The sequence below is a fragment of the Xyrauchen texanus genome, chromosome 49 (assembly GCF_025860055.1).
Source record: "Xyrauchen texanus isolate HMW12.3.18 chromosome 49, RBS_HiC_50CHRs, whole genome shotgun sequence".
NCBI lineage: Eukaryota > Metazoa > Chordata > Actinopteri > Cypriniformes > Catostomidae > Xyrauchen > Xyrauchen texanus.
In genome coordinates, this window is record NC_068324.1 from 23,019,869 (window position 1) to 23,037,523 (window position 17,655).

General features: G+C 41.1%; 1 protein-coding gene across 2 annotated transcripts in view; it reads right to left on the reverse strand.

Annotated features, from left to right (window-relative positions):
* The window catches only part of LOC127640117 (anoctamin-9), a 43,001-nt gene extending 25,700 nt beyond the window's left edge, over positions 1-17,301 (reverse strand). Inside the window, exons 1-13 of one of the 2 annotated variants that reach the window (XM_052122520.1) lie at positions 17,109-17,301; positions 14,238-14,312; positions 13,150-13,272; positions 11,891-12,030; positions 11,469-11,518; positions 11,039-11,106; positions 10,509-10,588; positions 10,243-10,377; positions 9,256-9,349; positions 5,424-5,484; positions 5,264-5,346; positions 4,931-5,035; positions 4,574-4,741 (exon numbers count right to left, since the gene is read on the reverse strand). In XM_052122520.1, coding sequence (XP_051978480.1) covers positions 4,574-4,741; positions 4,931-5,035; positions 5,264-5,346; positions 5,424-5,484; positions 9,256-9,349; positions 10,243-10,377; positions 10,509-10,588; positions 11,039-11,106; positions 11,469-11,518; positions 11,891-12,030; positions 13,150-13,272; positions 14,238-14,312; positions 17,109-17,141 — 1,215 coding nt within the window. In that variant the 5' untranslated portion in view covers positions 17,142-17,301. The remainder of the gene's footprint in view (positions 1-4,573; positions 4,742-4,930; positions 5,036-5,263; positions 5,347-5,423; positions 5,485-9,255; positions 9,350-10,242; positions 10,378-10,508; positions 10,589-11,038; positions 11,107-11,468; positions 11,519-11,890; positions 12,031-13,149; positions 13,273-14,237; positions 14,313-17,108) is intronic. The other variant, XM_052122521.1, reaches the window with a different exon arrangement.
* Between the last annotated feature and the right edge of the window lie 354 nt (positions 17,302-17,655).

The window sequence follows — 17,655 nt, forward strand, 5'->3', positions numbered from 1 at the left end:
GTGTCCGGTATGTGCTTTGCGTACCTATGTGGACCACACACAGAGCCTTAGACTCTCTGAGCAGCTCTTTGCTTGCTTTGGCAGACAGCGGAAAGGGAATGCTGTCTCCAAAGAGAAGATTGCCCACTGGGTAGTCGACGCCAAGGGGTTGGCCTATCGGACCCAGGCCGTGCCCACCCCCTTGCGGGTTCGAGCACACTCTACAAGGAGTGTGGCATCCTCGTGGGCACTGACCAACGGCACCTCCTTAGAAGACATCTGCAGAGCAGCGGCCTGGGCAACACCCAATACCTTTGTGAGATTTTACAATCTCCGGGTTGAGTCAGTTTCGTCCCGTGTTTTGTCAGATCCAAGCATGTAGAACTAGGGATAAATAAACGGGTATACTGCTTGCACTAGCGCCTTTCCCCTCCACTGAGGCGAACACATGCGCTTTTACTCCCAGGTGAGCCCACAAACTCGCACTCCCTGGATGTTCTTCCTCCTCAGCCCTCTGGCTTGAGAAATCCCGACCGGACCCACTATGGGTACTAATAACTCTGTACAGAAATAGGTGCTCCATAGGTGCTGGTTATCACGGTAAACCCCTGTGATGCATTTTCAACGGTACGGTTCCCCTGTCAGGCAGACCCTGTCTCCCTTGGGCAGTCCGCGCTGCCCCGGTTGCTGTATTTGTAGAGCTCCTCCCTCATTAGGCAGCACCTACCACCACGCCACTTCCATGTGTGGCGTAACAGGCCCATGTGACGTATTTGCAACATTTTCACCTCCCCAGCCTGGGCAGGATGTGGTCTCCACAGGGTTTTTTCCCCCTGAAAGAATAGGGCTGGAAAAGAACACCTTCCCCAATGTGTGTTATAGCTAGATGGCCCCAGCCACATCGAACACTTTATGAGGAGAAATTACAGAGAGAAGAGGATACGGCTGGCGCGGCCTGCTCCCATGCTTGTCACGTCGCTTGTTCCCACCCCCTCAATGGAAAACCTTGTTCAGATGCTGGGAACCTAATTAAAACAATATGACGTCTTAGTTGGATGTTGGGGAAGGTTACGTGCAGTCTGTTGCTTTGGCACGCAACAGCTTGCTTGCACCAGCATCAGCATATGACGTAACGGTTCAGTGTAAGTGCCGTTATTTAATCGGACCCCTTGTGTCACTACAATCGACACAACGTCGAGTGAATGACATAAGGGAAATGTCTAGGTTACTTGTGTAACCCCCGTTCCCTAATGGAGGGAACGAGACGTTGTGTCCCCCTTGCCAAAAAACTGTACCAAGCCACTGTAATGGCCGAACCTTATTTTCGGCTCCTCAGTGCAGAACCTGACTGAACAGATTCACGATCCCCACCTTTTATACCCATATGTCCGGGGACGGGACATGCAAATTCTGTACGCCAATTTTTCATTGGCCTTTTCTCATATTCAGAGGTATCCGAGGCTTTCAAAAGAAGCCCCTACATCTCGTTCACTCCATCAGGGAACGGGGGTAACACTAGTAACCTAGACATTTCTTTCTTCATCAAAACAGAATTTAAGATTTTTAGGATTTAATTTCAGGCCTCCTCCTTTAAACAATGCAAGTGAATGTACTCCATATTTTGACGGTCCAAAATGCATATTTATGGTGCATCAAAATAATCCAAACGACTCCAGTCAACAAATAAATTCTTCTGAACCCAAACGATTGATTATGTTTAGAAACAAATCGGTGAGTAAATTATCAGCAAATTTTCATTTCTGGATGAACTATTCTTTTAAGATTTATGGACTGCATCTGTCGTTTACTGCCAATATGACAGAACATTATTTCAAAACCCTCAGTTTTTAAAGACAAACAAAAATTTAGTGTACAGTAAAAGATTTACAATGGAATCTTTTTGGCAACTGAACCTGAATGCTTAATCACAAAAACATGCAACTTAAATTTTTGTGTTAAATATAAAAATTTTCACACAAAAAGTGAATTATCCTTTTGGCAACAGGTTTACTTTTCTATGTGGCTGAACATCTGGTCATGCCTTAGTTTATTCAGGAAGATTTTTCTCTGTACCAAAATTCCTTCTCATATATCAGAGTGGCTAAAAGAAGATACTCTGAGAAGCTGAAAACTATTTGTCAGTTAATGACCCTGCATCAGTGTAGAGTGGCCTGAAAGTTATCACTAACTTCAAGCGACCTTCCCCCAACACTATAAGGAACCAACAGCTGTGTTCTACAGTAGATTTTCAAATCTATAGTCTACAGGCCAAATCTCCCATTCCACACCCGCTCTGACTTTCACTTCACACAAACACCAACACCCCCCACACACACACCCCCACACTCTTGCTACTCACTTAAGATCTGTGAAGAAGAGGTGTGCCGTGTCTTCTTAAAACAAAAGACAAGCAAAGCACAGGGCCCAGATGATGTTTACCCACATGTCTTAGATCCTGTGCTAACCAGCTGGCCCCCATCTTCACACTGATCTTCTATAGATCCCTAGAGCAGTGTGAAATCCCATGCTGCTTCAAATGATCAATCATCATTCCTGTCCCAAAGAAACCCAAAATCACAGGACTTAATGATTACAGACCGTTGCCCTGACATCTGTGGTCATGAAATCATTTGAGAGACTGGCGATGGCCCACATAAACGACATCACTGGACCCATTCTAGATCCCATTCAATTTGCTTATTGAGCAAACCGGTCTGCGAAGGATGCAGTCAACATGGGATTGCATCATATTCTGCAACATCTGGACAGACAGGGGACTTATGGAAGGATCCTTTTTGTGGTCTTCAGTTTGGCTTTCAACACCATCATCCCAGTATTGTCCAGACTAAATTACACCAACTCTCTCTTCCCACATCAGCACTGGTGCCCCCCAGAGATGTGTGTTCTCCCCCCTACTCTTCTTTCTGTACATAAATGACTGTATCGCCAAGGACTACTCTGTCAAGCTCCTGAAATTTGCAGATGACACCACTGTCATCGGCCTCATCCAAGATGACGATAATTCTGCATACAGAAGGGAGGTTGAACAGTTGGCTGTCTGGTGCAGTCAAAACAACATGGAGTTGAACACGCTCAAAATGGTGAAGATGATTGTGGACTTGGAGGAACACCCCAACTCTGACCCTCTCAAAATTCTAAACAACACTGTGGCAGCAGTGGAGTCATTCAGGTTACTGGGCACTACCATCTCACAGGACCTGAAGGCCCAGCAGTGGTTGTACTTCCTTCGCCAGTTGAGGAAGTTCAACCTGCCACAGGCGCTGCTGATTCAGTTCTATTAGCAGTCATTGTGTCTGTCCTCTGCACTTCAATAACTGTCTGGTTTGGTTATGAAATGGGATATCAGAAGACTACAATGGATAGTTCGGACTGCTGAGAGAATTACTGGTTACCCCCTGGCCTCCCTTCAAGAAATCTACACTCCCAAAGTGATGAAAAAGACTGTAAAAATCACTCTGGTCCCCACTCACCCTGTCCACTAACTCTTTGAACTGTTGTCTTCTGGCCGATGCTTCAGAGCTCTGAGCACCAGAACGTTGTGTTGTGCTTTACTGGCAATAACAATAGTTGAAAGATTTTAACTTAGCACAAGATTAGTTTGTTGTTTGATCATACTAATCTAAACTCATGTAACATGTAAGTCCTGTGGTTATAGTTTCGAAACAGTGTGTGGTGAATTAATTACATAGTTGTGGCAATTGTGGGCACTGTATTGCAGTACAAAAAAGCACATGCTTATTCACAAAGTACCCACAAACTAGTTTAACCAGGTGTTATATGTGCTGAAATAGTTATGGGCCTTGTATATTAAAATAAAGCGGTTGTCATTCTGTTCTGTACAAACATGCCTTTGTTCAATTTAAATTAAGGTCGTTATCGATTGTGCCTTATTCACAAAACTCAGTGCTATTTTCATACCATAATTAATGTTGCTCTATATTGGTCTGTGTTCAACAGTCAACAGAATTTTATTTAAAAGTGATTGGTGTGTATATGGTGTAGCAATAATGGCAGCAGTAATTCATCAAATGATGGTGAAGAGCATTATAACCGGGCATTCGAGTGTACTTCAAGCATTTAAAAAAGTCTCTTCAGGTGTCTGGGTCACGTGAGGTGTGATGCTGTACAGTTCCAGTAAAGTATACCAGATCATGGACGTGTATTGCCTTCTCCACAACCCAGCACTCAGAACCAACCTGACCATGATTTTTGTTTGTTTTTACAAACTGAGAGATGAGTCGATATTGTTTCTGTGTTAAGTGAAAGCATGCCACAGATTCTGTTTTTAGATCTTAACAGGATTTAATTTGTGGTTCAACTATCCAAGTTGTACTGAACCTGGATCACTCCTTTAAAACCAAATGACTAATGCCACATCTACACAAATACATTTTCGAATGAAAACACATTAATTTAGCTACATTTACACTTCTCATCCTCACTGGAAAGACTTTTTCCTCCACTGAAAATGGAGACTTTAAAAAAAGGCTGTCTAGTACCACATACATCAACAGAAAATATTACTGTGGACAAAGCCTTGAACAAACAGTGGGAGTTTTTTATGGAGTCTTACCCGAGTCATGATGGTAATGGTGATATAGTGAAACACAGCTCCGAGCATCAGGGCAACTGTGTGTGAGTTCTCTTTAATAAATGTCCAAGAACTGTTTTCAGCCAACTGTACAGTTGCAATCACTCTGAACACCACCAATGCAAGAGTCAAGCCAATGATGGCCATCAACTGATAATACAACACAACAGAGCACAGATCACAGCATAGTTATATAGACAAATATGAATATGATCTTTATATATATTAGCCCTTTTTCAATGAAATAGTGCTGGTTCTAAAGCTGGACCTGATAGTGAAAAAGGGACAAAATATATATAAGGAAATGGGTCTTTGCAAAAATCAATACAAGCTTCTTACCATAAGCGTAACTAAAACCAGCACTAGAGTTGAGCGAAGATAAGAGTGTTTGTGCATCTTGGGTTCACATTGTTTGTTATTGACAATTTCGAGAATCAACTCCTCCTGCATGATTCAAACACATACACAACTAGATTTGTATATTTTCTGAAGAAAATGTCAGTGGTTATATTCTGGTCTCAAGATTTGTCTCGGGGCCCCCATCTATGAATGTGTATGGCATTTTCCCCCCATTTTATTGTTGAAAATAAAAAATCTGTAGTCCAGGTTCTATTAAAAAACAATATAATTTACATATGCGTGTCTGAACAATGCTGTAACAATTGATGTTACCTCCTCCTCACACCAGTCAATGACCTTCCATTTAGATACGAAAGATGATCTGTGACACTTCCAGAACTCCAGAAACACAGTGGCTGGAAAGAAGATATCAAATTCTGTTATAACATCAACTTATTCCAACTGAAATGAGGGTTAGAGTGGTTGAACTCACCCCACACGGCCATGAACATTGCGAATGCCACTGTGCCCTCATTGTCGAACAGAAGGCTCACCTGCACATAAAGACATTACATTACAGTACATTACATTATGTTTATCTTGAGTGCCCTGTGAGTATATACATAACACAAAAAGTAATTTGTCAGTGGACAGTTATAGGAATGTTCCGAGTTAAATACACCTGAAGCTCTATATACAACTTGTTCCTCAGTTTGTAAAAACATGAGTGGATATTTAGTAACATGTTTTTTGGAGTCCAAACAAGGAGTGATAATGGGAACCCTTTTTTTGTCAAAACGTTATTTATCAATGACCATGTGCTACACAGACAGCTTTCGCTGTTGCTTTTGTTCATATCACCTTCTCCCTCTGAATGCGTTTACATGCAGGTTCTCCTGCAAATGTTGACATTATGCCCAGTAAGCCTGTATGTTAATGTGGCCCTGGTGACGGGCTGGATGGGCCGTTCAAAGAAACGTCTCGGGTTTACGTATGTAACCCTTGTTCCCTGAAAAAAGCAGAACGAGATGCTGCGCTGAAGAGCGCTTTGGGAACACATCTCAGTTGTGACCAGCTGTGAATATGTATGCAACACGTCAATGAACATTGACTGGAATTTATAGCCTCTGCCGATGTAATCATTGGACGCACCTGACGCAGTGGCTATAAATAGATGCGTCACCGGTGTATCATCAGATATTTAGTCTGAAGAGCAGTCGTGGGGCATCCCAGTGTGGCAGAAAAGCACAGCATCTCGTTCCGCTTTTTTCAGGGAACAAGGGTTACATACGTAACCCGAGACATTCCCTTTACAAAAAGCTACACTAGGATGCTGCGCTGAAGAGCGCTATGGGAATGAGAATACCCACGCCGCCGAACTGTGGTTGTCCAGACCCCCTACGGTTGTAAAGTGTGCTCACAAGAGCGTGAGAAGCCTCAGACATGAGCTTGAGATGTTGACTCAAGGACATAAGAGCCTGGAGTGGCAAGAACATCCAAACTTATAAGAATTTAATGAATGTGTGTGGAGAGGACCAACCTTCCGCATTACAAACTAGCTGCAGAGGGAGACCTCTAGCCAAGGCTTTAGAGGAGGAGAGCCCTCTGGTAGAGTGTGCCCTAAAACCTACTGGCGAAGCTTGACTGCGAGCCTCGTGGGCCCGGGCAGTAACGTCCCACACCCAAAGGCACCTTGGGCAGGTAGTCAGGGCGAGGGTGCAAAGAATGCTTTTGGTCATACCTGGGGCAAACTCTAAACAGGCCGGCAAAAAGAGACAAGAGCCTGTAGGTACCCAAGTCTCCTTAGAGACGTAATTGCCATAAGAAAAACCATCTTGAGTCAGAAGTCTACCAAACGCTAACTCTAGAGGTTTAAAAGGAGGGTCTTAATCAGACCCTCAAGGGCTACTTGCTCAGTCCTATGAAGAGGTCCTAGTCTTAGCAGGAGGCCGCAGTCGCATGACTCACGAATGAAGCACGTGAGTAGAGGATGCCTCTTAGAGGGCACCCCGCCTACCAAGGCGTGGCAAACCGAAGTGGAGGCCACATAGAACTTGGCAGTGGCGAGGCAAGTGCCTGCTGACAGTTCTTCCTACAGAAAATCCAGAACTGAAGCAAACTGGCAGTTAGCTGGTTCTGTAATATGAACTTAGTAGAGGGAAACGCATACAGGCGTAACTGTGCCATGTATGTGCCATGACGATCGGGGGGGGTGACTCAGAGAGAAGTAGAGGAGACATTGCGCTGTTCATAGAGGCGAAGAGGTCCTCTTCTGCCCTGTAAAATCTCACCCAAATTTGTGGTGCCCTGGACCCCAAGGAGAATCCGACGCATCAGAAATACAGCTGACAAGAACATGGATCTCCCTTATGTTTTATGTAATACCGCTGTATTGTCTACCTGCACCAAGACATGGCAGCCTCAGGAGGAAGTATTTCAGGGCCAGAAATACAGCCATCAACTCGAGACAGTGACTGTGACAACCGAGCTGGCGACCCTCCTATCCCCTTAAGCTGGACGACCACTTAAGGCCGCTACCCAGTCAGTCAGGGAGGTGGCTGTCGTTTGCCTCCCAAGTCTCTCGAGCCTCCCAGGGCTCCTCCTCTCGAGCCTCCCAGGGCTCCTCCTCCCGAGCCTCCTAGGGCTCTGCCTCTCAAGCCTCTCGAGCCTTCCAGGGCTCCGCCTCTCGAGCCTTCCAGGGCTCCGCCCCTCAAGCCTCTCGAGCCTTCCAGGGCTCCGCCCCTCAAGCCTCTCGAGCCTTCCAGGGCTCCGCCTCTCAAGCCTCTCGAGCCTTCCATGGCTCCGCCTCCCGAGCCTCCTACGGCTCCACCTCCTGAACCTTCCTCGGCTCCGCCTCCTGGGCCTGCCTCGGCCCAGCCTCCAGGGCCTCCCTCGGCTTCGTCTCCCGAGCCTCCCTCGGCTCCACCTCCTGAGCCTCCCTCGACTCCGCCTCCTGAGGCCCCAGAGCTTTCCTTGGTTCTGCCTCCCTTGGCTCCGCCTCCTGAGCCTCCCTCAGCTTCGTCTCCAGAGCCCCTCTCAGCTCCGCCTCCGGGACCTGTCCCTGTCCTGAGGCTGCCTCCCATGCCTCCTAGACCTGTTCCAGTCTTGTGGCCGCCTCCCAGGCCTCCTAGACCTGTTCCAGTCTTGTGGCCGCCTCCCAGGCCTCCTGAACCTGTCCCTGTCCTGTGGCCACCTCCCAGGCCTCCTGAACCTGTCCCTACCCCGTGGACGCCCCACAGGCCACCTGACCCGGTTCCCTTCACACACCCCCAGAGACTGCTTGCCTGCCCTCTCAGCCTCCCTGGTCTGCCAGTCTGCCCTCTCGGCCTCCCTGGTCTGCCTGTCTGCCCTTTGTGCCCCCGTGGACTGCCTAATTGCCCCCGTGGACAGTCTCCTTTCCCTTCTTGCCCCATGGACTGCCTAATTGTTCCTTGTGCATCCTTGGTTTGTCTCTGTGTCCCTTGTGGCCCCTTTGGTTTGTCTATTTTCTCCCATGTCTAGCCCCCCTCTCTTTGAACCTTTGCTCATTTTTTCTATTCCTTTTTTAGGACCGTCTGGAATCCGGCCCTTTTGAGCGGGGGCTATGTCACGTTCCTGTGTTGTCTGCCCTATGTTCTCTGTTCCACCCATCACGTTTATGTCATGTTTCCGTGTTGACTGGTCCGTGTTTTCCGTTTCACCCGTCACCGATCCTGTTCCATGTCACGTTTTCCCTGTTGTCCACCCTGAGTCTCACTGTCCGTGTGATAAACTGCAATTCCCCCAATTCCTGGCCTCTCTCACTGCCTGCACTCTTCATTGTTCTCACCTGTGTCTCGTTTAGTCTTCATTGTGTTTGTGTATATAACACTGTTTGTTTCTGCTTTCCCCTGTCGGTCTTTGATGTATGTTGACGCTTGTTACTCGTGCTTCCTGTCTTGGTTTATTCCCCGGTACCCATTCTGTAAGCCTTCCATGTTTGGTTAACCCTTTGTATACCTCCGTGTTTTGTTTTACCTTTTCCCCTCGTGGATGTTTCCTTTTTTCGTGTTTTTTGTGTTGCCTTTTTATTTAATAAAGTCATCGCTGCTTTTAGATCCCCACTCCTCGTCTGCCTTCGTCTGATTTGTGACAATCGGTACCGATTACAGAAGTTTTAATATCGTGACAACACTACTTGCAGCTATATATTTTTTATTTATACAAATTTATTTATATAGAAAATAACAAAAAGTTATTTTTGTTATTTGAAAATAACAAAAAGTTATTTTCTGTGGTAATCGACAGCATCAGTGGTGTGTATTCAACTTAATACAATCTTTTAACTGAATAAACAAGCACAGTACCTTTGCATACATGCAGGTGTCAGACAGCTCCCACACTTTGCATCTGTTATCGCACAGAGGGCACATGATTATGTCCGTTTGGCACACCTCCTGGCTGCACTCAGACACACACACATACATATGCCATTTAGAGAACATTCATCTAGCTATCTGCCAGTTTAATCAGTGTCTGGAAATGCTGAGGCAAAGTTCCATTCAAAAGTGAGCATCATTGTACCCTAGTACCTGGTGGGCCACAAGGTAGCACTATTGGGGCTGCAGAAAAAAACCACTGCCTGAATGCCGAGCCATTTCAATGGGCAGAAAACTTAAAGTGTGTACTGTAGATGATGCAGGGCATTGTTGTTTCATACAGTACATGCATGTTTTAAACACCCAGCGTAAAGACATACATCACTGCAACTTTATTTGAATCAGATTGTTACTGTCATGTAAGGTGAGTATAGATCCGGTCACACATCAGACTCGCCGGTGTACGGAGATGAATCGTGGATAAAATACATTTAAATATCCACGAAAGTTCAATTTGGCAATAGTTGTGCTGTTTTCTGATTATTAACTTTTTCAAGGGCTTGGCATGGATCAAAAGCAATTTTTTATGTTTTTCTTGATATCATTTTTCAGGTGTTTTTCCATTCACCGCCACTGTTTCCTCCCGCTGATGGTTACAAATATGGGGGGAAATTGACGTCACTGAAACAGCTCAATATAGCCCTTATGTTCTCCCTGTCTTTTGTCTTGCATTGTTTGCTGTACAGAGTTTTGTGTGGTGAGTTCTTAGTCTTGGTTCTTTTGGAGTTTCAAGTTTTTGCTCAGGATTATATTGCTTTCAATAAAGGGATCTGCACTTTTGTTCTAAACCTTTGAGATTTCTGTTACAGTTACCTTCATCACAACAACATTCATGTTTTTAGCTGTTAAGATTGTGGCAAATCTTTTGCATTACAAATTGCCAGTTTGTGTCTTTATTTAATTTAGGTTACTCACATGAGTGGACTAGTACTGAAGAAGGCCAGACCATACAGGAAAACTATGAGACCAATTATAGCAGCAGGAATCAATAGAAATGTGTACCAGCCCAGCCACAAGAAGTAGAGTGCTACCTTCTCACCAAGATAGTTCCTGAAAACATGTACAAATTAAAAATGAATGTCTGAGTCTGAATCCTTTAAAGATACTTTATATTTATAACTGATTAGAAATAAAATGAATATAAATATAGGTAATACTAAAAAAATTAAAGGAAAGACAACCTGACGTTAGTTATAGGTTGGCCACGGAAACAAGCAGACCATCGAGCCCAACTATTTTTCAGTTCTTTCTGCTCCTTTTTCTACAAATTGAAGTGGACAAAAGACCAAGGCTACTTTTACAGATGCTAACATTAACTACAAAAAAACACAACGACTGTCATTTCATCTCACGCTCATCTCGAGTGATTTCATGAGATTGTATAGCATTGTGTTAGGAAATATAAAACATCTAAAATCTAAAACAAGTGAAAAAAAAACTTTAGGAAAATAACACTAAGTCTACAAATCAACTACCACCGATATGTAAAGTTTCAGTAGACAACCAAAATGTCAGATAACTATATATGCTTACCTATTTTAAAGCTGCATATAAACTGAAAGTTGGAACATGTAAAACATAATAATCATCCTGGGATATACTCTGACTTCCTTATCAACACATTTGCATATAATGGCTGTGCTGTGCGGACTGTACTGACAGGTGTTGTCAGAAAGGTTGTGAGCAAGAGGAAATAAACAGCAATTCAAACCTCATGTAAGCAGAAGTGAGTCTCAAAAACACTTTTATTTATCAGATCTGGCAGATATTCTGATACACCTAACAGAGGGGTTGACAGAAGAGAGAGGTACATTGATTAAAGCACAACTACTAAATAAATACTAATTGTCTGTGATGGACATGCTTTAAGTTCCTGAACTTAAATTGTTTTTATTTTTATTTACCTATTTATTTATTTATTTATTTTGGTCAAAATGTCTGGCTGATGTAACTTATAAATTCAAAAACTCAATCACTGGGCTGAAAGTCTCCGGAAAATACAATTGATATTTTGGCATAATGTTCTATTATTATTTATTTAAGAATAAGAAGCAGTGAAGCGTTTATATATATATATATATATATATATATATATATATATATATATATATATATATATATACAGTGAATTAGTTACTCACCCTCTGAATCAATGCTTGTGTGATGCAGAATGAAATCAACAATACGAATCCTGAAACAAAGCCACAAAATACATGAATGATCATCTGAATGATAATGCAAAAACATCATAGTGACTTTGAAAATTACATTTTTCAGACCATTATCGATCATTTTGTTTTTCTGTTTTCATTTTATGTTCTATTTATTTATTTTTTTAGTTAAACTGAACTGAAACTGAAGAGAGAATGTTTACGTAAAAGAAAAAATATATATTTGTTATATCAGTCGGTGATGTGAAATGCTAACTGATGGGCAGGAATCTACAAAGAGAAGCAAGTCACAGACTGTACTCAAACTGATGGCCAGAGAGCTCTTTATATGCAGTCTGGTTTATGTGTATCTCCAATAATATTTTTGGTGACTGTGTTGTTGTTAATGTTACCTGGTAGACTGAGGTATTGTACCCTGCTGCTCACAACTCCAGTTACAGGCATCAGACACTTTTAGAAGATACCTGTATGTCTCAAAGATCACTTTTGGTGCTCTGATGCAATAAAACACCTTTTCCTCATCTCTAATTTTCTGTCAAAAGAAGCATACTTAATCAAATATGAGAGCAAATCAAACATACCTGACATCTGGGTCTGGTGCTTTGCTTATTACCTTGTAATATTTATGCTGTATAACAACACAAATTAATGCCTAATTCAATGCAAAATTATTCAGGTCACTCTAGCACCTGCACTTTCTTCTAACGCTACCATTCTCTAGTAATCAGAGCAGTATGTGGTTTGGCATACTCAGCTGGAAAATTATGTTACTCCAAAATGTCTTAATTAATGGTGCCCTCACAGATGTGCAAGTTACCAGTGGCATGCACACTGACACACCCCCGTATCATGACAGACACTGATGAACAGTTTGGATGGTCCTTTTCCTCTTAGGCCCGAAAAACATGTGGTCTCATCAGATCACAAAACACGATTCAATATCAGATGAGACCGAGCCCAGAGACGTCTGTGGCGCTTCTGGACAGTGTTGATGTATGGCTTCCCCTTTGCAATGTAAAGCATTATCTTGCATCTGTAGATGCAGCAATGAATTGTGTTGAATGACAAAGGTTTACCGAAAAATTCTCGAGCCCATGTTCATGATATCCATTACAGACACATGATGGTTTTTATGACATCTGAGGGATTGGAGATCACCTGCATGCATTGCCCTTTACGCATCACTGTTTTACCGGGTTCCTTGAACCTTTGAACTATACTGTGCAATTTAGAGGGTGAAATTCCCAACATGCTTCCAATTTGTCTTTGGGGAACATTGTTCTCATTGATTATTTGCTGATGCATCTACTGGCAAATTGTCGAGTCTTGACCCATCCTTCCTCAAAGTATCTTTACTTTTCACATATTAATGTGCATACATTAAGAAACAAAGAAATAAGCAATGATATTTAAGGTAACAGCAATGAAATTGTGCAAAACAGAATAGAAAGAGTGCAGTTACACACTTTATTGCTGAGTCAGCAATTATGCTACTATAAGTTAAATAAGTTACACCTTCATATCTTAAAAAGGGGAACATTACTTTGCTATAACAAGGCATTACATCTGCTTTATTTTGAAATTCCCAGAAAGAAAAAACTTCTAGTCTTCATTTGCTTTCAATTAGAAAAAAAAAGCAAAATAGACTCACACATATGTTTAACTTCTTTGCTTTCAAAGCGTCAATAAATGCTATCTGTTTTCTGCTGCGATGTTTGTCCTCCTCATCTGAAGTTTTTGCCACCAGAATGTAATCGAAGGACATAGGAGGTTGCTGGGGTCAAAAAGAAAGTTGTCAGTGCTGAAATATTACTACACTACATTACAGGAAAACCTTGCCATTTTTATATGTCATATAGTTATATTTGTACAAACTCATTGTCATATAAATGTAGTGATATTCCTTTCTCTGTGTGAATGAGATGTTTTAAAAACATTGACCTGTTTCAGTGGCGTCACTTTTCCCCACAGCCGGCATATTTGTGATCAACTAGGAAACAATGGCGGCGAATGGAAAACCCCCTGAAAATGTATACCAAGAAAACATCAAAAATGTATTTTGATCCATGCCAAGTCCCAGGGAAAGTTCATACAGGTCTGAAGACAGCACAAATTTTGGCAAATTGAACTTTCATGGACATTTAAAGGTAGTTTATCCACGATTAATCTCCGAGTCTGATGTGTGACCGGCGAGTACACACGTCCACCAGTACATCACCATAAACATCTCTCATACAGAAGTTACAAATGTTTTTGTGTTGTATTCTGGTCTGATTTAGTCACAGTATTAAAAAGAAAAACATCTGTGATGATCCCGTCTGTATGAATGTAAGACTTTCTTTTAACTCCTAAAGAAGGCTTTTGTCGCATCTCACAGCGCAGCACAATGAATGGAATATTGGTCACAAACATGGCGGCGTGGTCAAACAGTGACGTCACATGAAATAGGTCAATGCAGTGGGGTCCACAAAAGTCTGAGGCCACATTAAAAATCCCATTTAAACCTGGCATGATGTGATGATGTAAAAAGAAGAGGAAATATTTAACATTCTACAATATTCCTACAGTAATTCTCTAATACAATAAGCAAAATTGTGACATTGACCATGTGAACTCCTTTGAGCAAACGGTCAGATATGTATTAAATTAGAAAAACAAATGCCAAATAAGCATGGTTTGAGACTTTTAGACCCCACTGTATATTGTGTGTATATTGGTATTATGTGCTGTTGACCTTACCACTGGTGGCATTGATGGGTTTTCAATACCATTCTCATTTACAACACCAATGGTCTCCAGCAGTTCAATGCTTCCCTACAACAGCACAATACATGCAGTTCAGAATGATTACGATGAGATTAACCTTCTATTTAAACCTGATCTTTGCATTAAATTGGGCTTTATCGTTCACCCTTTTGTTGGGAACATGTAGTCAGGTAAGTGAAGTTCTAACAAATGCATATCAATATGTTCAGTACAACAAAGTAACTGGAAGTGCCTGACAACTTTCCAAGTATTTAATCGTCCATTGCTAAGGTGTTTTGAGTGGTTTGTTAGGTGTTGCTAAGGGCTTAAAAAGAGCCTCAAAATTGTAGTTCTGATCTTTTCTTAGAAAAGTAAAAGCACATTTCTCCTCAACAAGCTATTATTAAAGGATTGAATAATGTTTATGACTATAAACACACAGCTGTGACCACACATTCTATACAAATATTAGCAATCACAAACAGCCTTGGAAAAGGATTTTTTGTTCAACTTTTTTTATTACTTGGGAGGGGCCAAGCGTGTAGTTTACGCTTTAAATGTAAAAGTCAATGGATACATAAAAAGTCATTTGATTAGATTTGATTGAAAGATTAGAATCTGAACTTTTCACAGAACTCCATCAATTTTGCATTTATGTTACATTCAATATAGGGCTGTTGATTTTATACATTAATTTAGTGTGATTATTATTATTATTAAGAAACACGTAAAAAAGAACACAATTAATCATGACTCCAGACTTGCATATAAATACCATAAAAAAAGTACAGTACATGTTATCCTACCATCCATTGATGCTTGAAATGTGGGTTTATGAGCTGCATCAGCAGGGGGCAGTCAGCGTGCCTCAACAAACCTCACAAGCAGAGCGCATACCTGAGAAAGGTGCCTCAGGTTGTTCCTGGCAGGGTACTCCGCCTTACCCAGTATGGTTATGGCATCTGCTGCCTGCCAGAAACAAACCGAGGCCTCATTTGTATAATGGAACAAGCAGCTCAGCCACAGAATGAGAGCCTCTCACACTGGTTGTGACCATTACAGCTGGACACAATACAACAGAATGCATCTCGGGACACAATTCTTTGCTTTTAATTTTACACAGTGCCCTAAAAACATAACTTTTATGGTGCTAAAATCCAGTGAGATGCTCCAAAAGCACCCGTCTGATGCATGTACTGTACATGGCTTGACTAAAACCAATTAAAGACCTAAAAGAATGTAGAAAACACTTCCTATGAGAACAGGACATATTTGATGAACTCCCTGTGATATGTTGCTAAAACAAACAATATATTGATTTCTAAAACCATTTTTGTATTAATCTAATCAATGCTTTACTTGTCTGCCACAATTATGAAATATTTCAATTATTATGTATTTTTTATATTGAATTATTTTTATTTGGGGGCCTTTCTTAGCTAAAATGAATAAAGGTCAATGCAATATTTGTAATAATTAATCAACATGTCGTAATTAATTTGATTAAAAATGGAAATCAATCGGCAACCCTAATCAACTCATGAGATAAGACCTCAAATGAGCACAGCCCTGGGGTAATGATGTACAAATATGAATATAAAATACTTAAGTGTTTTTAGAAGAAATGGTGATGTTACACAGTGGAAAACACTTGACTGTTTTTGGAGCATATGTTGCAATCATCTGATTTGAAATTACTGTATATTTATAAAAAATCACAAGCTAAAACATCAAATAATATGTTATAGCACCATGTGAATAGAATTTACAGATCACTCCTTTTTTTTAATAACATTTTCCATAGTGTCACAACTTTGGGGTTGTACATTTTTACTAGAAGATTTCTCCTTTTTATTATCTCAGAAATGCTTATTTGTCACTGGCCTGAATACAAATGCATTTTAGTCTGGAAAGTTCAGTAATTTACTAGTTCCACTTTCATTCAACTGACTAAGCATACAGTTCATTGTGAAACTGGTGCTGTCCCAATTCAACCTCCATACATCTCTGAGAATACCAGAAATACCATCTATGTGACAGTTATCAAGTCATGAGGGTTTTACATTGTTTCTGCATTGTATGAGCTGTTTTTAGAATGTAGTTCACATACTTTGATACATTTTTCTAATTGTAGAGAGTCAATGTGTTTATCTATGAATAATTTTTTTTCTTTAACCTCCCTAAAACTAGTTTGAAGACATTAGAACTGCATTAACATTCCCACACCAATGGAAGCAGAGGTACTGAAACACAATAGCACATATTTTGATTGGTAAGGGAAGACAGAAGTGTTGTGTTCCTTGACAATGTCCAGACTGTATTATGAATACTGTTTATTCATGACAGCTTGAGTAGCTCTTTGTACTCTCGAGTAGTGTTCAGCAGACAGTTGCACACAGTCAGTTAAACCAGTATGATGTTGCCTAAGGATCATATGACATTGCGTGTAACACAATACTGTATGTCTGAGATTCCATTACTTTTTTCTTCTTTCCTTTGATTTTATCAAGATAAAAGAACTACTGCAGAATTCTAAGACATTTTAGATAATACAGTAGCAATACAGTCATTAGCCAGACTAAGCATTAAATACATGTTTTTATAGCCTGGATTTCTAGATTTTCTAAATAGTTAGTTTCAATTGTTTCAAGTTAGACAGTGCTAATAATTTCATAACTCATAATTCTTGCCTGGTTTATACCGCACCTCTTTAAATAATAATAATAAAAAAAAAACATTAATCATAACTATTGAAAGCTTTCAACTTATTTTTTTGAAAATAGTTTTTGTCAGATTTTGAAGCACTGAATGGTTAAAGAATAGTTTAAGAGTAGAAGGCAGAAACTAGTTGATGTTAGTAGTTACCTGTCTTCTGTGGCTTATTTTGCGTGCCATCATGAGAGTGGGCTCCGTTCCACGAGTGCCAGCTGAGCGGGATGCGCAGGTGATCTCATTCACCCATCAATGAAGAGGAACTCTTTCTTTATTAGCCATTACAAACACAATGAAACAAAAAAAGAAGCATTGGAAACGCTTTCAAAAACCACTTCCGTGCTGCTACAAGGAACTTGCATCTTTGGTTGGCTTCACTTGAAACTGCCTCTGAGGAATGTCGCTGGTTTACTCTCAGACATGATGTCACGAAATGTTTAACTTTACTGAATAACGTGCTTGTTGGCACTTGGTGATCACAGAGAAAAGCGCAAAAAATTTACAAATGTATGTTTGATGTTTTGATGTTCCAAAAAGAAAAAACTATCCAATTTTACAGTCAATTATTGTCTGAATTACATGCACTTCAAAGATTGGCCACTAGAGGGAAGCAGAAGATCTATTACATGAGGTTGAATGCTGCCTCTGCCTGACGTGTTACTAAAGCCATAATCAGCTATTAAAGTCATGATTTGAGGGG